Raw genomic sequence first — 26596 nt, forward strand, 5'->3', positions numbered from 1 at the left:
TGAAAAACTCCGGGTTGGTCCATACTATTTACACGTGGGGTTTCCTTGCCTTCTTTGTCTATGGAACCAATATGTTTTAACTAATGGGAGAATTGTGTCCATAAACAAGCTGAACAGCCAGTCTGTAATCATTGTCCAAGGGGTAAAGCTGCAGGGTGGGGGAGGGGGAGGGGGAGTACCTTTTCCCAGTACTATTTGTCAAAGACAGCAGAAGAGTTTTTGGAGATTTTAAATGCTAAAGCAAACTGAAGTTTTGATTAGGAGGCTTAGGAACTATTAGTGTTACTGTGGTGTCCCCACAAGCTACGTTCAACACATGTAGGTATGCACTGCCAGCCATTCATGTGTGGTACATAATTGAGATATCAGTGTCAAGCTTCCAAACTCATCCCACAGTTGATATAAAACTTAAGCCCATAATTTTTATCACTACCCACTACAGATGTAGTGGCTACAGATGTAGGCTTTACAAGTGAAATGATGTATCATACAGCATAGAAAGATAAATAAGGTTTTCTTTTCTGTATTGTTCTTTTAGGTTTTAAATTTGTGTATAAAAAGATGTGAATTCCCTGGCTGGCAAGGCTGTTTACTAGGTGCTATTTTTTTCAAATGAAGAATGTTTTTCTGTCAAGTTACATTTTATGGTGAGGTACTGATGAGAAAGCTAAAGCTGTGAACAGCATCTACTTATATTTTCTTCTGCTGAGCAGAATCAAGAGATTCACCGTGGGTATACTTGACAGAGCATGCCAAGGAGGAGGGCAGGGAGAACGAGCTGTCATCCATGAGGTCCTTCATAAGCTCACTAGGCATTTACATATCTGTCATTTATCCATGGATTCAATAAATATGTAAAATATGTTTTATTTGCAAAGCAAACAGTTAGAAGTTGTAAAGGCTATATAAAAACACACGAAACTCACATCGCATTGGCAGAGAGCATACACATAACCACTAAGAAGGTTAGTACAGTTTGTAAACATCTGAAGACAATTTGGAAGCAGCAAAGAGAAAGGAAACATCACAGAAGTTAGAGGAGTGCTCTATGCGTGACAAATTTTTAAATGTCTGAAGTGCATCCTTAACCCAAATTGGAATTCTAGGGGTAGAGACAGAAGATAAGTATTTTTCATTTCTCACATGATTTCCTGTCCAGTGTTTTCTGAAAATTACCTCTTCAAGGAAGGAGACAGAACAATTATTTTCAGCAATTAAAGAGTCAGGAACTACTTGGAGAAGCTGCACCTGTGTGCCTGTAGTGGACGTATTATAGTTTGCCAACCTTGGCTCTATTCTCTTTCTAGGTGAAAACATTGTCAGCCAAAATTATTTCCTGAATCCTCTTCCAGTGAGTGAATGTCCAGGAGACTCCTTGAACTCGTCTAACTCCAAAGCTGGAGAGTAGATGTACAGTGAAAGAAATGTTCCTACTTCCATATTGCATAACAGTTTCCTTTGAGTTGATAGTTTCCGTTCTACAAGGAAGCCCCTAAAAACCCCTGAAATAAATAACTGTGACACTGTCTCTGAAACTGACCAGATTCACTAGACCCCTCCATCCCCAAATTGTGAAGACTCTCAGATAACCTAAGCTGCCTAGAAGAGGCCCAGAAGAGCCCAGCTGTTTGGAGGAGACACTGACCTGGAGCTGCCTAAAAGTTGTGCAGTGCACTTCAGGGTCCCTGCCTTCCTGAGGCGTGGCTCATACAGAGGTGGGCTTTGGTGATGCAGCTGTCTTGGAGTCATTTCTGCTGCTGTATGTATCCTCTCACTCATACTCTGTAAGAAACCCTAGTAAACTAATTGGTTCTTCAAGTTTGGCTTGAGTAATGTTCTTGTTTTTTTGTCTCCCCTACCTGGAGTGAGCTTAGCAATAGTATCACATGAAATGCTGTGATGTTGGCAAGTGGGTTGGTGGCTATGAATGATTACTGCCCAGTGGGGTGCCTACAGTCACTTTCCCAGGTGCTATAACTAGCTTCTGGCTGTGAATGACGGTAGTGGTAGTGGAGTTAGAGGCAGCAGTTGGTAGGGGATGGGGAACTGACTCATGAATCATAAGGCAGAATGGACATGAACAGCACCACCCTTGGTGTAATAGAAACATTAGCAATGGTGTGTAATACTCCAGTTTCCTGAAAGGAAGATACTATTTTAACAAATGCATATCGAGTCTTTTCATCTTCACTATAATCCCATCCCCCAAAGCCTATTATAAATTTTCTCTTTGGCAGGTGAAGAGACTGTTTTCTGAAGCCAAAATCACTTGGATGATGAAATGCAGGAGCTAGAAATTCAAATTGCACCTTTCAAAAACTGGAGTCCGATATCTGCATAAACCTCTCTGTCTTTGTGGTTATGAGGAAGGGCCTTACTAGGGGCTAACACAATTGGGAAGCACACTTGTACATATGAGGCATTCATAAACAAGAGCAAGCAATGAATGCCAAGTGGCATAAATCACGATTTGCCCAACCGTATCTTGTTATAGGCAGGGATATGTTCTGAGAGATGTGTCATTAATCAATTCCATTATTGTAGTAGTGGCTAGTTTGTTTACACAAGTGTAGATGGTACAGTTTAATCACACACATGGGCTATGTGCTGTGTCCTGCCAAATGTGCAGGCTGATAAAATGGAGACCAGAACTGACAGTGTGAGACAGGCTTTTAGAGATTCATGTATCTACTCCTGGGATTCTGAGAAGCGTGGGAGATGAATGGGAGTGAAATTGGCAGTTAGGAAAGGATGGAAGCATTTGAAGTGCTCAGGCTGGAGGTGATATCCATCTTACTCAGAAGAGGACATGTGAGCTGTGGGAGGGTGAATCAGGATGTAGTAGGACCTAACTGAATGTGTTTAGGAGTCAGAAAGAATCATCCTGAGGTTTCACATCTGGGTTTCTTGAAGGATTAGTGTGTTAAAGAAGATGGGGCATGAAGAAAACTAATAAGGGGCAAGATTAATTCAAATTTATGTGCACTGATTTTGAGGAACAGGACTTGAGAGGTGCTGCGGGCCGCAGAAATATATCATAAGAACTCAGCTGGTTATGGCAAAGTCACTACCTGGAGGAATCAGGGAATTCCTCCAGAGGAAGCCAAATCCCAAGGAGTTTTTGGTGTTACTTGGCTTGTTATATATCAGCTGTATTCTGTTATGAAAATCATGTGTGTCTTCATAGTTTTCCCAATTGATTTTTCCCTAAGAAGGGCTAACAATGTGGACTTATCACTCTCTAGACATACACATTCCAGGAATTTGGAGAACAGCCTCAGGAAAGGCTTTCTCTGGAACCAGTTATCTCCCTTAGCCACTTTCAAGGACTACAGGAAACACCACCCAGGTGGGCGCCCAACTGCCAAGGACTAACAATGATAACAGCCCACCTGAAAGTCTCCTGACTTAAATTCCACAAGGAGACATCACCCAGGTGGTCACCCAATTTCCGAGGATTAACAGTGATAGCAACCCACAGGCGAGTCTCCTGACTTAAGATAAATTCCACAAGGGGACACCGCCCAAGTCAAGTAGACATTAAGTAATAGCTTTACACAATTTAGCTCAGACCCCTCCTTTCTTACAGCCTTACTAACTTTATAGACCTCTAACTACTTACCTAACCACCTCTAGGAATATTTAGATAACCTTCTGTGCTAACAGCTGTGCTCAGCCAGAACTCCCAGTTCAAGCCTCCCTGTAATTATCATTATTGGTAGCATCCGGCCAGGTCCATCACTGGATGGAGGAAAGTACCTTATCAGAGATACCTTTGTACTCTCTAAGAACAGACTTAAGCATCCAGGCTACCTGTTTGAGAAGGCCTGGTGGATGTGCTAATTAAGCTTAATTTCCTCCTTTCCCAAACCTTACCTCCAGTTCCAGATCTCCCTTTAACTATCACCAGAGGCATCTAGCTGTGCACAGGTTGCCTAGAGACTGAGCACACTTTCCCCCACCCTGCAGAAAAACGGCAGACAGCTTGGACAGATAGGAGCCACAGGAAAAAAGAAGATAGTTTTATTTTCTCCCATTGACCTAGCAACTTATAGATTTTTAACATCCTTTACCAAACACATTTAAGGTTATAGTTGTGCACGTAAGACCCCTCTTCTTAGATATTACCCATATTTAGCCTTTAGTTGATTCATTAGTCACTTCCCCTTTGGGTCACAAATGGTAATTAACAACTAGTGCCCTTCTTTGTAATTCTTATCAACCCTCCATTTGATCCTGATAGTGGACAATCACTGCCTGAGGAAGTTCAGGCTGAGTGTCCTGGGTGGAGGGGAGGATCGTGATTTTGGGGAGATATATAACTGTAAAGCAGAGGACAGAAGGAGAGAAGAGAGAAGAGAATGGAAGAACGAGATGGGTAAGAACTTGAGAGGAACAAGCTGAGATGGGGAAGAACTAGATTGAAGAGCTAAAAGAGAGGACTAGAGGAACGAGATGGAAGATGAGGAAGAGCCAGATGGGGAAGAACAAGATGAGGAAGAGCCAGATGAGAGAGAAGGAGACAGGAGAGGAGCTGATAGGGGAAAGAACTAGATAGATGAGAACCTAGAAGGGACAGAACTAGATGAAGGAATTAAGATAGAACATAGAGGGGACAGTAGATAAATATAGAGAGAAATCAGGCAAGAAAGGAGCTAGACATGAGAACAGAACTGAAGCTGTGTATAAAGGATGTTATGCCAGAGGAATTAAAGCGAATGGACCAAAGAACTCTGCGTGCGTAGACTGATTTACCGACCCTAAAGATTCTCTGCTGGTTGATAGAGCCTTCTGCGGACCCTGGGAGGGGACTATCGAGGGGCTGGACCCCCATAGTCCTCGTTAGAGAGGCATCAGGCTGTCTGTCCACAGACTTGGAGTGGAGTGTTGCGTTAAAGCAAGTTTGACCGTTGTCACAGCTGAGCCATTTAGAGGTGGATAAATGGCAGGGGGAGCTGACGTGATGGTATTGGATGAGGCTGTCAGGGAAGGCTGCAGCATAGAAAAGGAGAAAAGGGAAAAGGCTGTGGAGAAACCCAAGCTGTGGAGTGCGAAGGGGACCAAGCAGTCAGCAAAAGGCCACTGTGTTGTGGCAGACAAAAGAAATATGGGCATTAAAAGGGAACAACTTAGTGCAGGTTAAGGACAATTTTAATGCTAGGTGATGCCAGATTTCAGTTAAAATTTAATTGCAAAGGTGGTTATTGTTGAAGCTTTGGAAAATTACATGTACAAAAATGTTCTAAGAATAGAAAACAAAATAAAATGCATTGCAGAATTGGCAAAAAATAAAAATTCAGTCAGAAAAAAAAAGAAATCAGCAAGCTAGGAAAAGGGACAATCTCACGAGGAGCCTCTTCCTCAGAGAAGCCTTCCCAGCTATGGTGACCATGACAACCAGTGAGGACTGATTTCTGAGATCTTCCTTTGGGTTTTGGTTTAAAAGACTAAGATCAACAAGGAAATTTGGTTGGTAGTGCCCAGGACCTGGTTTGAACACACACACACACACACACACACACACACACACACACACACACACACACTATGAGGATTTCTATGTCATTCCAGGCCTGAAAAATTCCAAAGAGAGAATAAAATGAAGGGTAAAGAGTGAATGGGAAAGACATTGGCTAGTACATAGTCATGAATAAATATTGGTTCTACTAGACAAATCAATAGTCATTGGGATTAAAAGTTTGATTTAAAACCACTCTAATCAAAATCTCAGCACTGCGTATTGTCACTTGTGGTTCTTAGCTCCAAATCTTCAGGTGTGAATATATAAACTGGAGGAATAACAGAAACAAGGAAAATAAAAAGGGACCCTTTGAGTTTGGGAGAAAGGGCTCTGTGAGAGAATAGAAATTAGCAAAGAATGCCTACAGCAGTTACTTCTATTCAGCTTTGCCAGGAAGTCATACACGGCATCCAAGTCAGAAAAGAAGAAAAAGACAACAAACAAACTCAAAACCCCACAGCAATAACAAAAACAAGACTGGAGAGAAACAAATGTATCCTTTATTGGTAACCTGATTGGGGAATCAAGTATTCCGTTATGTCTTCAGGTATCAGAATGGATAAAATCTGTAGGTGAAAATCTATCCTGTTATCATTCAGTGGCAATAATCAGAGAGTAAAATTATCAAAAGTGATTCTTGAAACATCATAACTGCTCAGTTACTGTGTCATGTGGCCATTATATAGAAAGCTATAAAAAGCTTTGAGGGGAATATTAAGAAAATCCAAATAAGTGGAAGGATATGAGATGTTCATGGAGTTAAAATTCAGTGTTCTGAACCTGTCTTTTTTTCCCCCTCTACTTGCTCTGCAAATCGAGATAAAACGGTGCTGGGCTATTTTTGGTGGCATTTATGAACTTATTCTATAACCCACGGAGGAATACGAAGCCCAAGAACAATCAAGTCACATTCAATCAAGAACAAGATGGGAATGTTTGAAGAACGGCTGCAACACACTGTGGGGTTCAAACACAGCTTTAGCCACACAGATCCCTGGGACGGAGGGGGCTCACAACGAACTCACACATGCGGAAGTGTGACCAAAGAGACAGTGCGACAAGTTGGAAAGGTTTATAGACCAAGATGAGTGGTGAGGGACAGAATGGTCTTTTCAGCAAATGGCCCTGGGGCAATTAAATTTCCAAGTGAAAAGCATGAAATTAGATGCATATTATCTTCCTTCATGGGACAATATCATTTCTGCCAGATTATAAGATAGGAAAAAGAAAAATTTGACAATACAGTCTCTATGAACATGTCAATATGAAAAAGCTCTTAAGACAGAAAAAGTACTAGCAGCATGGGATCCATGTTCAGTTACACGTAAGAGCTTCTATTTGTCAAAAAAACAAATTAGTGAAAATAAGCCACAGAGTCAAAGAAGGTCTTGCAAGTTGTTTATCCACTGAGAGCTCACATCCAGAGCATACAAAGGAGCCCAACAAATTCATAAAGGAGAAAAGGTGGGCAGCTGAAGAAAGACCCAAGAAAATGCATTAGAAGAGAGCCAAGATGTTACCAGGAAATCTTCTCAGTTTAATCCATAGTTACTGAAAGAGTTCAGCAAATTCTACTATACCAATAGATAAATAACAATCATACATGCCTGCTCAGAACAATAGACTATCCATATATCAAGACACAGTCTGAATGTCCATGAAGGACAAAAGGACAAATAAATACATGGTCCTACACCATCTCACCATATTGTAATTAATACATGGTCCTATGCCATCTCACCATATGGTAATAAAAGGGGACAAGGCACAGGCATCCTTCCCAATACCAAGCTTTACATTCTATGACACAGGTAGTGACAAAAGATTCTATAAAAGCTGTGTCTTTCACATAAGTTCCAACCAGCCAAATGCAGTCATCAGAAAACTACACACACACACACACACACACACACACGCACACGCACACGCACACGCACACGCACACGCACGCGCACGCACACGCACACGCACACGCACACGCGCAAGTGCGCATGTGCATACACTCACAATCATAAATGCATGCATGTACACACAATGTGACAGAACAATTTTTAAAAGCATGGTGGTGATAAATACATAACATCAGAGTTCAGTTTAAATTTCACTTTTGATGTTGAAAGAGGACAAGGAAGTCAGATAAAATATTTTGAATATACAATGAATTCTCCTTTATGAAGCTTTGGTATTTTTTGCATTTTACACACATGCTCCTTTCTGTATATGTAACCTTTCTTTTTCTTTAAGACAGCAGATGATGAATCAAGGGGAACAGGATTCCTGAGCTATCCATGTAGTCTACTCTTTATACCAACTGTGGCAGGAACCCAATGAATAGGGCACACTTTGGGCAGGGCTTTGCATGCTGATGGTGTTCAGGGGAATGCTTTGTGCTAACATGGAAGACGAGGAGAAGTTTGTTGACTAACAGAAGAATCAAAGACGGAAACAATAGCTCTAGATGCCTAGACAGGGAGAGAAACAATATGTTCTCTCCTACCATCTTATTATCTCTCACCCTTTCCAGTTACCTCCCATGATTCGCTCCTCCCCAGAAACACTATGTCCTCAGGACTTTGAACTTTCCTGTATGACTATCTGTGATGCACTTCTCTCCTTGTGTCTCTGATAAGAAAGTAAAACAATATACATATAGTAGTCCTTTATTTGTCCAACCTAACAATTCTCCCCCAATCATGGTCCAACTAAAAACCCACTCTGTATGAAGGGTTTTTAATCTCTCAGGACATAAATTTCTCTCCTGAGTTCAAAGGTACATTTCTATTCGCCCCATTTTGTTCATTTCTTTTTTCCAGTGTGTCCCCCTGGGTTGTTGGCTCCTCAAGGGGTGCGCATTTACGTCACCTGTGCATCTCAGAACACGAACGAAACGTTACAACTGAATAAATGAGTGGAAAAGCTGGAGTCTAGTACAAGTACTGTCAAAAGCCCAAGTGTGAAGAGGATTCGATTCCAATGCTAGTGCATTAATTCATATACATGATAGGTGCGCCAGATATGCCACAGGCTCAACAACAAAGACTAGAGAGTAGAAGATCAAGTTCCTCAGGGTCCTGTAGGCCAGGGATGGCTCTTCTGCAGGCCCTACAAGGGTGACTGAGAAGACTTCTCAAGTGTCCTTTGAACACTGGCTAATAAAGATATTTTAATAAAACAGCAGGAGTAGGACATTAAAAAGATCTTTTTTTCTCTAAACTTACGGGGGCAGTTGAGCTCCAGTGAAAAAGTTCCCAAATAGTTATATTTTAGTTCTCTGTTAAGAGGTCGGCACATCTGACTTTGAAGAATCCATGACTATGGTAAAGGTCAAGGTATTGCCACTAGGTCCACTATAGTTAGCACAGGTGTTGTTGATGCTTAATTTAAGACTGAGGAGAGTTAAATGAGATTCCTGACAAAAGCAAACCTTTCAAGTTTATTATTCATCCACACCATGGCAGAGAAACAGATATGTGCTCTTACTCAGAACAGTCCACATACATGTGCTTTGCAGCTATTCAGGGGCCTCAGCAGGGAGAGGCCACGCAAGCTTTACGACCTCAGTTTGATCCCTGGACCCACATAACGGTAGAAGGGGAGAATGCCCTCCACAAACTTGTCCTCTGATGTCTCCATGTACTCTCGGCTTGCCAGTACGCACACACATCATACACATGTACACACACACACACACACACACTAAAAGCCCACAAAAGAGTTAGACAAACCAGTAAGTAGGTTCTGCTTTTAGGTTTTTCTTTCATGTTTTTCTCTCATTCTGAGGATAGGTAAACATATAATGCAGTACCTTATTTGATTTTTTTGCTCATAACCAAAACATCAGATGAATGCTGGCTTGGAAATGAGAAGGTGAAGATTCCCGTATCACTCACTTTAGTACAAACTTTTAGTTTGCTATTACATAAGTCACTTGACCTTTCTGCCCCCCTCCTTTTTTTTTAAACTACAGAATGAGAATCCTATTGGCTGCCTATGATCATACCCAAAGTAGATGTAAAACAGAAGAGTCACAGTAAGTTGGCCGCAGGTTGCTCCGCTTGGTGGAGACCCTATGGCCAGAACTGCTTCCCATCTTGAAGGAGCAGCTATTCCCCACCCCCCACTCAAAGTGCTACTGAAAGAAAAACAAAATTCAACAGTCTTAAAATAACCAAAGCCATAACTTCGGGGCATCAATCAAAAATAATCTAAAACAAGCAACAGAGAATTGTGGTGGAATGTTTGATATTAGTCTCTAGAGAATCCTTGCAGGCTCAGATTGTTGGAAGCTCAAATGTTTTGTGTGGATGGTTCAAACATGAATTCTCATGAGAGCCAGTGAAGTACTCTCCCATGAAACAGAGCAGCTGACTAGACCTTTCCATATGTTAATTAATTCAGTGGAGATGAACAAAGGGAAAAAAAAAGGCACTTTGTATGGTTTCATGGAGAAATTACTTTTAGAATGGTGCTGTGATGGTAGCCATTAACTGAAACAGTTAAGACATCATCATTCTCACCAAGGTAAACGCATAACATTTTTTCAGACATTTCGCTCTTTCAAGAAGCAAAGGACTCTAACAATTCACAGGCTTCATGCTACCCTTGATTTTTAATCCACTGGTGTAAAGCAACTCTCAGGACAAGAAGAATTTTGCTTGTAAGGTAAATGTATCTCCAAGTCCTAACCATATCTCAGCTTTCTTTCAATCCATCATTACAAAAAGAATGATGGAAGTTTCAGAAGGTGTGATTTCAACCTCTTCTTCCATTTCCTGTGTTCTTGCTTGGTCATTCCTGGAAAAAAATGTTTTAGAAAAGCAAAACCAGTTCCTGGGTTGTCTTACTCTCTTTGAGGCCTTTTTGGGAATCTTAGCATCAGACCTTGTTAAAGACTAGGAGTGATTTAAAGAGCTGATATATCTAATAGTATCACACAAGCTCTGTGTATGTCAGAGACAATGCAATCCTGTTTCCTAGTGATGGAGCCTATCAGGAAAAATCTAATACACACTAGCAAGTGTCATCTACCTCTTCTGTATGCTCCTTGGATAGTCAGCAAGCAATCTGTAAAATTCCAGAAAGCTATTAATCATGTCAGGTTTTTTATTTTTATTTTGTTTTTGGTCATGCTTTCTTAGCTGGAAATTGCTTCATCACCTTCCTAACTACTGCCAGCTGGTAGCTGATTTGAGTGGTGGTGGACAGTCATCAATCTGCACACCCAACATTGTTCTTAATGGCTTCCCTTGCGCCCAATGGAAAATTCAAGCTTGCCAGCAAAAACTGCCATCTGGCATTGTAGAAACTAAGACTACTGAGGAAGGAGCAAGCCTATCACCAGGGCCATGTCTGCATCTCGAATTAATCATCAGAAAACCCTCACCAAGACAGGCATTTGGGTGCATGGGTCAGAAGAAGTTGCCATGGTCTGTGGAAACAGAATCAGAAAGAGAAGCTATGGCCTTTCCATGAACTCTCCATTAGTGATCTCAGTTAGAAGCCATAAAGAGGTGAGGAGCTGAGCACTAGAAAATCGATTGATCACTTCATCTCTCCAATATTTTAAAATAATTTCATTCACTAGGCAATCCTCACTCCATTAAGTCACCACAAACAAGATGACCAATATATTCATTGCTGCAGAGCAGGGCCAGTTAAAAATTCCTATTCCAGGAAGTCAGGGCCTTGCTCAGGGTTCTAATCACTATGCTGTAGTGGGTTGATCCTAACACTGTAATCTTTAAAATTTTTTTAAAAAATCTCATAATATAGAACATCAAACAAAAATTATCTTCTATGATTTTCTGTAAAATAAATATGCCTTTAAATATAAGAAATAGTTTCTATCTCTAATATATGGATAGTATTGGAAGTTGTTCAGTTAAATGAAGAATATATTTATTTTGCAGTGATTTTTAGTGATAGACATTATTTACTTAATAGTGTCTACAGAACAGTTTTTGTTTAATCTGCAATTCATCTAAATGACAACTCCAGTTTAAAAAAAAGGGAGGAAGAACTTTGAGTTATTCAAGAAAAAGCAATAAATAAGCTTTTATAGCCAATCACACATTCTTTTTTGAGCTTGTAGCAGACTAGCCAAATCCCATTTCCTTTGAAATTTTCTGGCATTAGTGTGTACAGTAATGCTGAAGATCTTATCATTAAACACAAGAATGAAAGAAGATATAATTTCTGGTCCTTCTAAGGAAATCTTCAACAGTTTCAATTAAAAGGTTTATGAGAGCAAATTCAGAAATTATGTGATTTGAGATCTGTCTAATTTGAATTATTTATGATTCTCTTAGAAATGTTAAACTTCTGCCTTGTGTTGCACATATTTCAGTGTGGGCTGTATCCCTCATAACCAAAGCTTAAGCTCAGGATAAACAAGTCACACCTTCTTGAAGCTGGTCTTCAAGTTGGAGCCCAACAGCACCTCCCATCTACCAGGTAATTTAAAATGTCTCAGATGAAACTGATGGCAGTTTGTGAAGGATTCCTACTTTATCAGATTTATCAAGGCCCACAAAACAGGTTGTTGGAATGTTCTATGAGGGATGCTGTTGTGTTTCCTTCATGTCTGAAGTGCCTCCTGTAGGTTTGGTGGGCGTATTTTCCTTGATTTCTAAGAAGCCTGCAGATAATCATGTTTCTCTTCCTATAGATGGATGTGCTAAGTCACTGGATATAAAACCCTACCATTGTTCAGGTCTGGCAGAGGTTTTGCTGATGGGCAAAGGTGTGAACTACAGATTCACTGTCATTTCACACACTTTCATTCTCCTTTAAAAATGGAGGCCCCTGCAGTCTTCAGACTCTTCTCCAGTCTGCATGAGACTGAGTAGCACAGGGCTGAGTTTTGACAACTAGAGCTCTTTCCAGCTCTCCACAGACCTGGAGAGAGGTCCTAGTCCTAGGCATCTCTGGGAAGAGCAACAGGCCACCAGGAAGGGCTTATCGTATGTCACATAAACTCCTTGTTATAGTCATGAACTTTGAAATTGACCTGCAAATTTTAATCTCAGTTGACAGTGTTCATGGCATGGGGGGTGATAGCTCATAGTAATACTATTCAAAACAGTGCATTATCAGCATTATACCACATATTTTGGCAATGATATGTGTATTGACAAAATCTAAATACATGCCAAAATGTAACTGTAATATGTCTTACAGGGTAATTTTTTTTATATTATACCAATAGAACAAATTAGATAACATGTATCAATCAGGTTATATTAAATATTACCAGTAATTATAGAATGTAAAAATTGTGGAGGAGGAAAGCATGTGGGAAATATAGTATGAATAGACAGGAAAAGTAACAAAATTTAAGTATGTGTATGTAATCTCTTACATACAATAGTTCTATAACATTGGATAGTGCTTGAAATCTACACTATTTCCAGTGAACCAATGTTTTACTTAAAAAGGCAGTCATTATTGCAACCACAAGGGACAGTGTGCTGTTGGCAATGCATGGAGCACTAGGTTTTCTTTTTGTAGTAGAGAACTTTGTATCATGGGCAGAAATTGCCTGTCTCGAAAATTTCAATTAAATCTCAGCACATATCTGTACATAGTCTCTTGGTCTTGAATATGGAATGTAAAAACTCAGTTTATTTTAACACCACTATGTTACACGTGGGGACTAAGTTATGAAGGAGGCATTTATCCTGCCTTCAGACTTCTTTCCAGAGGCACCTGGGAAATTTGAATGCACCTCCAAATCAAAATTTGCAAATGTTTAATAGGATGGCTTCACAGTGTTAATCCAAATTCATTTAAACAACCCTTGTTTTACATTACAAATTCTCCATGTGTGATCTATTGAGGTCCAAGCTTAGTTAACTGAAGAGCTAAGAATGAAAAAGGTTTCCTTTAAGATCAGCTCAAATTAGATGCTAAAGGCTGTCTTTTATTTGTTACTGTTTTGGTAACTTTAAGAAAATTGTTACCTCACTTCACCTTGTGTGATCTCATTTCCTCATGAAAGAACATCCATTCTAAAACAAATGAGTTATATAGCCAATTAATATTCTATGCAATACCATATCCAAAAATCAGACTCTCTCAGCAAAGATGAAGAGAAGGAGTAATGGGAGAAGGGCAGAGTCGGTGAGGGGGCCTCTGATGGGAGACTCCTTGGATGGCCTGCAAGACTGCACGACACAGCCCTTCCGGGCTCATTTATGTTCCCATTCGCTTAAAGTGTGCTTGTGATCTCACTTTCACAGAAACACTAAGTCTGGCAGCCGAGATGGCTTTGAAGTCCTTGGTTTGTTCTCTGTTCTGTTTCTCTTGTCTAACAAGAAGAGAAACTGGGTTCAGAGGAACACACTGTTATTTTTGTTTTGTTTTTACACTGACATAGTATTTAGTAAAAATAGTTCAGCTTTCTAGCACTTACTAGATATAATTTATTTTGTTTTTTCACATGGCAGAAAGCTTTTTTTTTTAATGGTGGCTTTCATTACAGATGTGTTTTCTGAAAATAGGAAAAAGGGGGGGAAAGGCTGCTATTTATTTGCACCCCTTACCATGTCTTAGTTACTGCCAGGTAACAGCCTCTTACCCATAAATGCAGAGGTTTGTTCTGTATTTGAAGCCAACGGGCTGGCAGCTGTACAAAGTGAAGCCAATTGTCTTCAAAAGGAAGCACAAGTTCCATGTAATATTCAGTGCAAGTCCATATTTGTTTTTGTTTATTGTGATCATTATTGGATTACTATGGCTATTGGAAATGAGACACAAAAATGTGTTTTGCAGTAATTTCTGGCTCGTCACCTACAATAATGTGGCTGTGACATGTATACATGAGGTCTGTAATCTACTTCTCACCAGAATGTGATTAAAAGTAAAATTATAGCTGGTACAGTGGTGATACCACTACTTGAGAGTTGCAAACTCTTAATCAGTTAAAATTTGTTGATTAAAATGATGACAGTAAGTGGAGAGCAATATTTAAAATGCAGCTTTTATTTTTATCTGTTCTAATTCTCAAAGATTTAGACAAAGTTGGTCCTCAGCACCAGTCACGGTATTTATCAGAGGAATAGAAACCAAACCAGGACAGAGATACATCTTTACTCCATCGTTCTTTTAGACTGGACTCTGGCTGTATGTGCCCATGGCTCTCAGTAAGTTACCACCCATAGCTCTCATCATCTCTAGTTAGTAGTCTGTTCTGCAGAAATTGCAGAGGAAAGCCTGTTTTCAACCAGGTTCCTAGTGACTGTTGCGTTAACCGTCTGCAATGAGCCTGAGGAACATCCGTGGATGAAAGAAGTGTGAGAAGAAAGGAAAGCAGACCCTTGAAAATGCTTTGAGGTGTGAATGGGGTGCTCAGGGAAGTCACAATAATTTTCAGAAAACTGCAGGTAGAATTCAGAATTATGTCTTAAAAGCTGAATAGCAGAAAGACCCAGAAAAGGTGAGAGAGTTTCCAAAGCCGAGGGCAGCCACAGTCCAGGCTGTGGAATAGAGGGGAGTGGGTGGGGGTCACAGTGGAGCAGAGCTGCAGGAAGTGCTTCCGGCAGCCTCCTTGGCCATGCCCTGACAACTGATGGTCACTGGTAAAGCCGTTTCTACTGTTCGAGCCTTAAGAGCTCAGCTTTGCATGGCCACAACTACAGTCTAGGGCAAAATTTTCTTCTTGTCCAGTTTTAGACAGTATTGGAAAAGCAGATGCATGACAGAGTAACTAAAATTTTTATCTTGTTCGTCATTTCAACAATTTTCATGTATGACTAATATTGAAGACAGACCCAGAGTGCAGTTTTTGAATTAAAGGTCCTATGAGAAAAGCTTTATCCCTCTCTCTTCTTTTGCATGAGTTTCTCTCATTTGGAAGAACCGAGCATAAAATTTCCCACCCTTAATTGACTCATTCTATTCCCCACCCCCACCCCCCCACCCCCCAATCACTTCATCTGTAAGTAACTGGGAATGAAGGGCTCCCACGCACAACATTTTTCATTTACTCTGCTGAGGAGCCAGGTGCCTTTCCTGGAAGGAGCCCTCAGCACCTGCCCAGGTTATGAAGGTGCTCTGCTTGTCCTCAGCACCTGCCCAGGTTATGAAGGTGCTCTGCTTGTCCTCAGCACCTGTCCAGGCTATGAAGGTGCTCCTCCCACCCTCAGCACCTGCCCAGGTTATGAAGGTGATCCTCCCACCCTCAGCACCTGCCCAGGTTATGAAGGTGCTCCTCCCATGTCTCCCCACTGGGAAAAGTGCAGTTTGGGGCAGGGGTGGATCCTCTTCTCACACAAGTTGTCCTCTCCTAAGACAGCTTTAACAATAATGAATTGGTAATAAATTGATTCACATATTATAGTTGTTTAATTTTGATTGTTTCAAAAGTCCAAAAAGACAAGCAACATGATTCAGTGAAAATTTTAAATCTACATGTATACTATAAAACAGGTGGTTTCCTTCTTATCTGACTTTGTGTGTGCATGTATTGAGAAAGGGGAAGAACGAAGAGTCTAAAAGTGTTATAATTATGCTTTATTAATGTAATTACTAAGTGAGGAGTCATGATCTATTTTCTTTTTATCCTGGTTATTATAAAGTGTAACCTAAAACAAAAAAATCCTCCTCCCCCCATGAAAACAATGATTTTTTTTTTGAGGGGGGGCAGGGTCTCACCATGCAGCCCTGGCTGGCCTGGGACTCAATATGCAGGCCAGAATGGCCTCAAACTTTCAGAGATCCACCTGTCTCTGCCTTTGGAGTGCTAAGATTAAAGGCAGGAAAGAGGAGGGATTGTATGAATGAGAATTGTTGAGACCAAGATTGGAAAAAGCACAGGGACAAATAGCCAAACTAGTGGAAACACATTAACTATGAACCAATAGTTGAGGAACCCCCAACTGGATCAGGCCCTCTGGATAAGTAAGACAGTTGATTAGCTTGAACTGTTTGGGAGGCCCCCAGGCAGTGGGACCAGAACCTGTTCTTAGTGCATGCCCGGCACACTGGCTAGTTGCAGTGGAATGCAAGCACACTCATGCCCGGCACACTGGCTAGTTGCAGTGGAATGCAAGCACACTCATGCCCGGCACACTGGCTAGTTGCAGTGGAATGCAAGCACACTCGTGCCCGGCACACTGGCTAGATGCAGTGGAATGCAAGCACACTCGTGCCCGGCACACTGGCTAGATGCAGTGGAATGCAAGCACACTCGTGCCCGGCACACTGGCTAGTTGCAGTGGAATGCAAGCACACTCGTGCCCGGCACACTGGCTAGATGCAGTGGAATGCAAGCACACTCATGGCCGGCACACTGGCTAGTTGCAGTGGAATGCAGTTATGCACATGTACTAGCACTCTTGCTTTGGCTACCTGGCACCTGCAACACTAGGGTCACTAGTCTTAAGGCCCCAAATGTTTATCCGTGGCTCTTTATATAAATATTTGCTGACCAGTGATTAGCATTTTCAAAATATATTTTGTGCTTTTAATTATAGCCTTCTGGACAGTTGCTAAAATAAGCTTAAGTTTGGCTAGGATTTGAAAGGGTTCTCTACTTTTAAAATAATGTTAGACATCATCAACATGGTGTATGTAATGGTATTTAACAGAATGATGAAATGTGTATATTGCTTTAAGTGAAAATTAAATGGAATAAATTAAATATCAATTATATAAATATTTTTAAAAAGTAAACATGCCGAGATATTAAGCCTCTTGACTGAGGTCATAGAGTTTTTAAATGTTTTAATGTGTAGTTCTCTGGAAATCAAATATTGTAAAGTATCACTTTGATAATAAGAGAAATATTGGATAAAATTAAAGTATAGCTGTTCAATTTAGAAAATTCATTGGTCAAAGGTTAGAAGTTTCTGTCATAGCATAATTATAAAAATGTTCCTGGAGATCACTTTTGAAACAGAATCTTAATTTAGACTGCATAGCAGCTTAGTGCCAGTATTTACATTTTCCCAAATGATAGTCATATCCACACAGCTGCTAAAGAAATGTTAACCTCCATGTGAAGAAAACCTGCACATTAGAAGCATGGTTAGTTCTACACTGGCAGGCATTTAATCAAAATTTATGATAGAGACCCCATTCCCCATAGGAGCCTCATCTTAATTACATGTCACAATCATAGGATGGTTAATATTTTTAAGAGTGCTAACACTTCTGACAAAATTATCAAATGATTACCTTTTTTTTTTTCAGAACCAGGAAAATATGCCTGCCTGTAATCTGCTCATTTTCACCTATTAATTCATTTACTCATCAACTAGATTAAGCCAGTTTAACACTACAGAAAAAATGGTTAATGTATTCAATTTTTTTTGTCTAGTGCTAATGACAACCAGAGATGCTGCTACACTGTTATTTGAGAACCGGCTCATCCAGTCCAAGAGTTCCCCTTGCCTTTCAGTGAAGTCTGTAGACTGTTAGTATCACCAGAACTTACTCAGAATGCAAAGCTGTCATGAATGGAGGTTGGGCTCATAAGGTCTCAACAAGAGGTGGGCAGAGGAGGGGAGCTATTCCTTCAACTAGCAGCAGGGAATCAGTTAAAGGGCTAATGTCAACCAAGTGAAAGAAGACTAGAGTAAGAGAAGGGAAGAGATGACTCTATCCGGGGTCTTGGCTGAGTCACAGCCTGGATCATGGTATCTTTGATTGTAGGAGCGTGTACCTGTTGGAAGTACAGTTTGAAGCAGAAGGAAGTACCTGGTTGTAATGTGTGAAGTTTGGGAATGTTGTCAGACAACCAGAGAGATGTGTAGCCAGGGCCAAAGAGGCAGCAGACAGAAATACCGTAAGTTACTAGGCCATTCTGGAAGGATCCTAGTGCTGTCCCTGTCACACTCCAGCTGGTGCCCTGGGTGCCCCGACACCACTACATTCAGTTTATTGTTGTTGTTGTTCTGAGACGGGGCTGTTGGCCACATGAGCCATGTGGTCTGACTTAGAGGCAGGAACACTTTCAAGCTGATCATTTTGAGAGGATTTGAGGTGTTTTTAAGGGAAACATCCCTTATCCACTCCTCATCCCTCTCTTCAAAGGCCCTTCTATGGTATCAGTGGTTACCCAAGACAGGAAGATGTTATTTATACAAGAGTAATGAAATACAAGCTTTAACTGACAGTTGAGTCAAACTTTCATGAGTTGAAGTTTTTGATTTTCATTTCTAAAGAGGCCTATATTGAAAACCATCAAAAAAACAAAAACAAAAACAAAAACAAAGCTTCCCTAAAATGTTCTATAAAAACATTTATTTTCAGTATAATAAGTAGATAATGTAAGTATTATAAGTAGAAAATACTTAGGCTTGCATAATCCAAATTAAAACATCTTTACTCAATATACTGCTGTGGGCAAACACGCTGAAGAGGAGAGAAAGCTGATTGTCAGTGAGATGACATCGCTTTGGATGGAAAACTGGCACTCAACTAAGGTCAACATGGGAATCTATAGAAGCAGAAAACAGACACAATGCGTTGACCTTCCTCATTAAGCATCGTGGCTTGTGACTTCAGGCATCTATCTTGACATGTATGCTTAGAAATATTTTCTGCGATGTACATGTATTTGTGCTAAATTTGCTAGGATTTACCATGGCAGTATTATAAACCTGAAATAATGACCAAAGTGGCTCAAATATTTTCTTTCTTTGTAGGTACAAGAATTGCTCATTTTATTAATGTTTTAAGTTTTCACATTTCTATACTCCAAAATAGCTAGCATGCTGAATTTGGTTTCTAATGGATGACAGTTACCAAAGAGGGTATGCCTAAAAAGGGAGACAGATGAGTCCATTCTGCACAAATAATGGCATCTCAATTTCAAAAAGCAGCACTTTAGATGCATATATCATATATTTATGGGAGTGGGACACAGAGGCATTTTACTTCAACCTCTGGAAACAGACTAGAATTGTTCTATGCCTGCTTCTAGACTGTAGTAAGATTTTTCTGGAATATAGGAGGCTTCTGATTAACCCCTTTACTTAAAGGCTAAGACTTTAAGGTATGTTCTGTATGAATAATTCAGTCATGAAATATCCCAATGATAACATTATTCACTCAAATAAATTAAGCAGAATAAAACCTGGAATATCTCCTCTTGCCCTTTTATGAAAAAGGAAAATGTCCCTGTATGAAGACAATTAAAAACCCAGGAGGCAATTCCAGTTACCTGCCACCATGCTGCCTCCATGAGTGTCATCAAAATAAGGAATCTGTAAAACTCAAGAAAAAGAATATCAAGCAGGAATCAGCTCTAATAGCCAAGGCTTCATGGTATGTACCCACCCTCCAAGCAAAAGTTTATCGTAAGCATTTCCTGGAAAGTTTGTAAAAATCTCACAGTGCAAAATTTTAAGAAGCCCTAAAATGCCATATAAACAAACAAAGGAAACTTTAGAGAAAACTCACTGTTTCTTCAAGCTGCTTTTTCCTTTGACTTACAGAGTCCGGGATAGATGGTGGATTCACCTCTCAATCACAGGCATGTCAATTCCAGAAGGAACAGAATGGGTCATCAGCACTAACCCTCCCTACAGCCTTTCAACTTTGTAGGAAAAAACAGGCTCTCTCCTCCAACTCTGTGACCTCACACAAGGCTCCTCCTCAGCCAAAAACCACTCCTTGTCAATTTCTACTTAAAACCGCAAGGAAAAACTTCCCTTCAGAATATCCTTAAAGGGAAATTTGACCAGTGTTAGCAGCTCAAGTATCTGGCTAAGCCCCAGAGTTTAAAATATAGAACACTTATGCAGATAGACACATACACTTGAGATTTTCCACTGACTAAGCTCAATTAAGGCCATAACTGTAAAAAAGTGCTCCCCGAAAGTATTGTTTTGTATTTTCTTAATCAATCCAGTTTTGGTTGTTTTCTGGTGGCTACCCAAATCCTCCTTATGGGTAGGAAACATCTGAAGGGCAGTCTTTCCTGTTGTGTTGTCTGGGAGATGAGAACTCTCACCTTTGGAGTTCTTTGTAGAGCAGCTGAAACGTTGCTGGTTGCCTCCACCACGTCTTTCTTGGGAAATTTGAGAACTTGGAGGGTTGGACGTGAATGAAACAACTCAGGACAGTTACCTGCTTTCTGCACTTGCAGTGTGGATGGTCTTCTGCCTGTGTCCCAGGGGCTGGCACCAATTGTTATGTCACCTGTCATTATGTTATGTCACTTGCAGTGTGGCTGGACTTCTGCCTGTGTCCCCAGGGGCTGGCACCAATTATTCTGTCATTATCCACACTATGTGACTTCATTTAAGCATGAACTCATCTGGCCTTTTGAAATCTTCAAACTATGAAGTGTCCAGAGAAGTCCACTGTATCAGAAGGGAGGCTTGGGCACGAGAATTCTCAGTGGGTCACACCGACCTGTGTGACAAATGGTATTGGTTCTTAGAATTTCCATTTGAGACCATTCCTTCAGTTTAGAAGGTGGGAGAAGAGAATACCCTGTCATAACTTGATTTATTTCCTGACCAGAATTACACTGTCCTTGTTTTAAGCCATGAAGGCATATGTTAATATTTCCTGAAGTCAAACTCACTTGGGTTTTATGTGTGGGGCATTGCGATGAAACATGATTAGCAACAACATTTGATCCGCAAAAGCATATCTGCCTTTCCTTAGTGATAGAATTGAGTACTTGCTAATGAAAATAGGAATTTTCTTCCACCTACAAGAAGGGAAGCAGTCTCGGTGATGTCACAAGACCCATGTCCCCACCCAGTTATGAGGTCACTGCCCTCTTGGTTTACACACAAACTCTTCAAGAGAATGGCTTACACTCATGGATTCAACTTCATTGACCCCCTCAGTTTATTGCAATTTGTCTTTCACTTGAACTCTCCACCAGAAAGGACAAAAAACAAAACAAAACAAAAACAAAAAACCCAAACAAACAAACAAACACTTTAGGATCATGAAGTCTGCTGACTAGAATCTCCCAGAGCACTGTCACATTTTACAGGAAGTCCCTCTGGCCGGGCCTGCTCTGGAAGCCCGCTTCTTTCCTTTCACTAAGGGACTCTTCTGGTCCCCCTTCCCTTTCTCCCCTTAGGTAGTGTTTCTCTGCACTCCACGGTGCTCCTTACGAGCCACTTCACAATTACATACTCCAACCAGCAAACCTTTGGTGTCATCTGCCCTGGCACTACTAGGTTGCCGGAGTGTAGCCTGTGATCACTGGAATCTTCGTCTGTGACTTGTAGCCATCTCAGTCCTGAATGAGGCTTTTTATCTTCTTCCTATATCCTCTTCAGGGCATGGCACTGTATCCACCTGTCATCTGAGATCTTAGGTTCCCTCACTTACTCTCTCTCTACCAGCCTCTATTCTGACAGCTTCTGTTGGCTCTACTTTAGTAAGTAACATCTCTTAGGCATATCATTCATTACCCCGTCATTCCAGATGTAATAGAACTACAGAAATTGCTTTATCAATTACAAACAGTTGCCTCTGCTTAGTGTGGTTCCCTCTTATCCTTTCTTTATATTATTACAGAGTGATGTTTACTATAAAATGTCTTATTGAATTATAAAAATGCATGTTGCCTAAACTCTGGAAGAATTAAAAAAATACAGAATTTAAAATTACTTTCCAGCATAACCTAAATATTTACCCTTTTCCCCTAGAATTTTGTGTGTATATGTTAACTACATAAGGCAATATAAGTATTTGGATAAATGTTTATATATAGCTTCAGAGTTACAGAATATACTTAGTCAGAAAAGACGGACTACATAGTACATAGCTATAAGGAAGTATTCCCATTTCTAGGTTCACTGATAACAAAAGGCAAATTAAAGAGAAAAGCATATGTATTAGTCACTCTTCTAATCCTGTAATAAAACATCATGGTTAAGGCACCTTATAGAGGGAAGGACTTACAGTTCCAGGGGGATAGGAGTGCATCACTATCATGGCAGGTAGGTGTGACAGCAGGCAAGCATGGGGACGGAAGCAGCGAGCTGAGACCTCGCATTGTGAACCCAAGCCGGAAACAAGAGAGGAAACTCAAAATTGCATGCAGCTCTTGAAACCTCACTGGTGTTCTTCCTGTTGAGTCCACACATCCCAAACCTACTCAAAAAGCACTACTAAATAGGAACCAAGTATTCAAACATCGGAGCCTATGGGGGGACTTTCTCATAAAACCCACTGCAGCAGCCAGGCTGTGGCGGCGCACACATTTAATCGCAGCACTCAGGAGGCCGAGGCAGGTGGATCTCTGAGTTTGAGGTCTACAAAGTGACTTCCCGGACAGCCAGGACTATTACAGAAAAACCCTGTCTCAAAAAAACCACTCCCCACAAAAAAAGCCTAAAAACCAAAACCAAAAGCAAACTGCTACAGCATATAAATTTCTTACTTGACCTGGACATTTCAGAAAGTCTCAAAAAGTCTTTCTTTCTTTTTTTTTTTTTGCTTGTTTGTTGACGAGTGTCGAGTTGTGAATTGTGACTGGACAGGGAGGGAGCAGGACATTAGGGTAGTAAAAGAGAGGACACACAGTAGGAAGCCATGATTATCCATGCTCGGCTAGCCTTCTAGGCTTTTACTTAATATACTGAGACTTTCCAAATCAATAAAATATCATCTGTACAGAAGCTATGAATAATGGCTGCAATAAACAAGTAGAACAATCTGCAAGACCCTTTAAGGTTATTTAAATTATTTAATTTTTTTAATATTTAAAAATGTCATTCATTAAAAATAACAACTTATTAATAATAGTGACTCAAGACATATGTGGAAAATATATACCCCAGAGGAGTTTTTTAAATCTTATTCCTTATGTAACACTGAAGTAAGGGTTTCATGAACTTAAGTGAAAAACAGAACAAAAATAAAAACAAACCTTTTGCCCCACCCTTTTTTCATTCAATTTGTCATAAGTAGTTTTTGACAGAAAAACAACAAACAACAAAAAGAAAACCTTTGGGCCTGGGGTTGATGACATTTCAACAAAAGCCATAAATGGCTCCTTGTCTGTCTAGCTCTCTGCTACACTTGGGTCTCATTCATTATCTGAGTAAAGCACTTTCCCAAATGTCCAAGGTAGTCAGTCCCCCACAGAGCTCCAGCCACTTTCCATTCACTCACGCTCTATAGCACTGTGGCTTTTGCTCAAAGCACACTGAGATTCTGAATGTACCTGTTCCCAGTCACCTTATCTTCTGGGGGTCAGGTCAGGAGTGGGTTTCCACTGACTATACTTGTCTACAGATGGAACACACCGAACATTACAAGTGGGGCATGTTTTCTCATAGCTCTACTGACTACAGATATGAGAACATGGCTATCCAATTGCTGAAATCTGGCTGAGAAATGATTTACAAAGATTAACAGCAAACTTTCAAACAATGAAGAACACCAGGAAGCAAGGTATTATTTTTGAGTAATAAAAATATCACTTCCTTTAACAATCAGTAATTCAAAATAGAGGCATTATATAGATTGCTTTTGCTAAGTACTTTCAGAATAGCATATAAAATTTAATAGAACAGACAACATTATTTTAAATAATGTTCTCAACCCAGTCCGTTAAGAATATATCAGAAATAAATTCTTTACAAAGTCAGCTATATAATTTTATCTATAAAACAACAAACACTTTTTATTTACTAAGGAAAAATAACATTTGGGACAAATAAAATAAATGCAAGTAAGATTAACAAAGCTTTACACTTTTTTTCTACTTTACTTTTGTAAGTGAAATTAAAATGAGTTTATCTGATCATTTCTTGTATTTTTATAGGCAGAGTGTGATGCAAACATGGATTACTTTGGTGTTTCCTGAAACAAATAATGTTATTAAACAAAATTTGAAATTCTAGGTATTTATTAATTTGGAAGCTGAATAAAAAAATAAAATAATTTTGGAGTCACAGAGAATTTATTCCTTTTCTTCTTTTGCTTATATGAAAATATGCAATAGAAAGTTACCCATGTGGAATCATGTCTATCATTTTCTTGTGTGGAGGGTGTTTGGTCTGCATGTGTGACTATGCACCCTGGTGTGCTTGGTGCTCAGAGGCCAGAGGCATTGGATTTCCTGGGATTGGAGTTACAAAGCAGGCATGTGGGTGGTGCTGGGAATCAAACCCAGGTCTTCTGGAAGAGCAGACACTGCTCGTACCCACTGAGCCGCCTCTCCAGCCCCTTAATGTTTTCTATAAAGTTCCATCATAAACTTTAACAAATGCTTAGTTAGTAATTAATTACTTCCATGCAGTATTAATACTCTGTCACTGTGGAAAAGAGGTAGTCTTATTTTGTATTTAAACATTTTTAAAATATATAAATTACAATGCCACCTAAGGCATTATATAAATCAGCATTCTTTAAACATTTTATTACACAGAATATCTAAACTTTTTGAAAAGTAATAGGACACTGCTTAGAACTTACTTGGTTTGAATTATTGTTCCAAGGAACTATTTTAGTAAGCCTTAACTAAGAATAGCAAAAATAAAAAAGAAAATATTTTATAATTTCTGTTTTTAGAATAAAAGTTCTGCCTGGTTTAATCACACTTACAGATTCTGTGTTCATTAGAAAGAACAGCCTACCTACCTGTTATACAGGTTCCAACAAAGAACTCAGGGTAAAGCAGCTACTGAAGTCAAACAAACAAAATCTAAATCTAATCAAAGAAACACCCCGGTTCTTTCAGCCTCCCCACGATACAATGTGCCTTGCACTGTCTCAGTGACCTCAGGCTTGCCCTCACTGTTTCCTGGGGCTTGCTTCTCCAGGGTCCTCGCCTGTCAAGCCACCTCTCAGGCTTCTGCAAACATTTATGTCGGAGGCCTTCTATCTGTCAAAAGCAAGAGCTGGAGCTTAGTGATACAAAATATATCTGAAACTTTCTAGTTTTAAAGCATTCTCTATTAATTTAAAAGTAAAACTGATTCATTTTTATTTCAGACATAACAAAGACATTTTTTTTCCATGAAAAAATACATTATTTTAAATATCTGCCAAAATACAGGAATGACACTTAGAAATTAAATAGCAAACAATTTCTTTCCTAGAGTTGAAAAGTATTCTATTTTATTCTTCATTTTAACTTCTTGAAAACATTAAAGCATATAATATGTTCTAGAATCAGAACTCCTTGAAGAACTTTTATTACATTAAAAATTACACATAGGATTATGTAAAAAGAAAATGTTTCATGGAGAACTCAACTTGTAAAAATTTCCATAAGATTTTCATCTAATGCAACACCACTGTTTTATTTGCATTGTGTGGGGAGGATTAACAGGGGAGACTGGGGTGTGCTGAGTGACTAATTTGGTGATCACTTATCTTCAACTTTGGGAAAAATAAAAGTAAATTAAGGGCACTACTCCTCTGTCACAGATGATTTCCTGGACTTCAGAACAAGGTCCTTAACTGATGAAGACAGTTCCTGAAGCTCCTTCCGGGTGGTATTGGTGACATCGTGTTGTTCCTTGTCTAATTCATCAGAGGACAGATCTTCCTTCTGTCCACTCTTCTTAGTTTGATTGACTAACTGCTTTACAACCAAACCTTGATATTTCACCAGGAGAGTATGCTGGTCCTGTGAAAAGAACAAAGAACCTGTACGAAGCACATCTGATTTTCTATGACCAGATAAAGTAGATTTGTTTGAGCAGTACAAACTGAAAGGCCTTATCTTCATGAAACAATGGCCACGTTAATGAAAAGCTGAGTATGGCAAGCAAGGTCTGTGCTCTCTCAGAGTGCAGATAGGGTGCAGATCAGGAAAAGGAAAGCCTGTGCAGACTACACCATAGGAAGCTGATTTAGCTATGTTCTATCATCAAAAAGATAAAAAACAAACAAACAAAAAAAAAACCCTCAAAATCATAAGAGTCAAAGAAGCCAGATTGCTTTTAGCTGGGGGTTGGCTTCCTTAGACGAATTGGACAAGACATTTGGAGGGGTCCTTGAAAGCTAAATGAAAACTAGGGAAACAGAGAGAAGTTCTGACATTCTTTTATCTTTTCTGAAAACTTAACTTCTAAAATTAGAGGACTTTTCACCATGGATCTTAGAGAATGCTAAAAGATTCTTGCACTATACTCAATT

The 26596-nt window shown here is 39.8% G+C and overlaps 2 protein-coding genes across 4 annotated transcripts in view; both read right to left on the bottom strand.

Annotated features, from left to right (window-relative positions):
• Fhl5 (four and a half LIM domains 5) overlaps positions 1-20847 on the bottom strand; it is a 38487-nt gene extending 17640 nt beyond the window's left edge. Inside the window, exon 1 of one of the 3 annotated variants that reach the window (XM_042270941.2) lies at positions 20481-20847. In XM_042270941.2, the coding sequence (XP_042126875.1) occupies positions 20481-20675 (195 nt within the window). In that variant the 5' untranslated portion in view covers positions 20676-20847. Of the gene's footprint in view, positions 1-19927; positions 20092-20480 lie in introns of those variants that run through there. The other 2 variants (XM_042270942.2, XM_006979246.4) reach the window with 2 other exon arrangements.
• A 4564-nt stretch (positions 20848-25411) lies between these two features.
• Positions 25412-26596, bottom strand: part of Ufl1 (UFM1 specific ligase 1) — a 31706-nt gene continuing 30521 nt past the window's right edge. Inside the window, exon 19 of the mRNA XM_006979245.4 lies at positions 25412-26084. Within this exon, the coding sequence (XP_006979307.1) occupies positions 25866-26084 (219 nt within the window). The 3' untranslated portion in view covers positions 25412-25865. The remainder of the gene's footprint in view (positions 26085-26596) is intronic.

Source organism: Peromyscus maniculatus, chromosome 2 (genome assembly GCF_049852395.1).
Source record: "Peromyscus maniculatus bairdii isolate BWxNUB_F1_BW_parent chromosome 2, HU_Pman_BW_mat_3.1, whole genome shotgun sequence".
Lineage (NCBI taxonomy): Eukaryota > Metazoa > Chordata > Mammalia > Rodentia > Cricetidae > Peromyscus > Peromyscus maniculatus.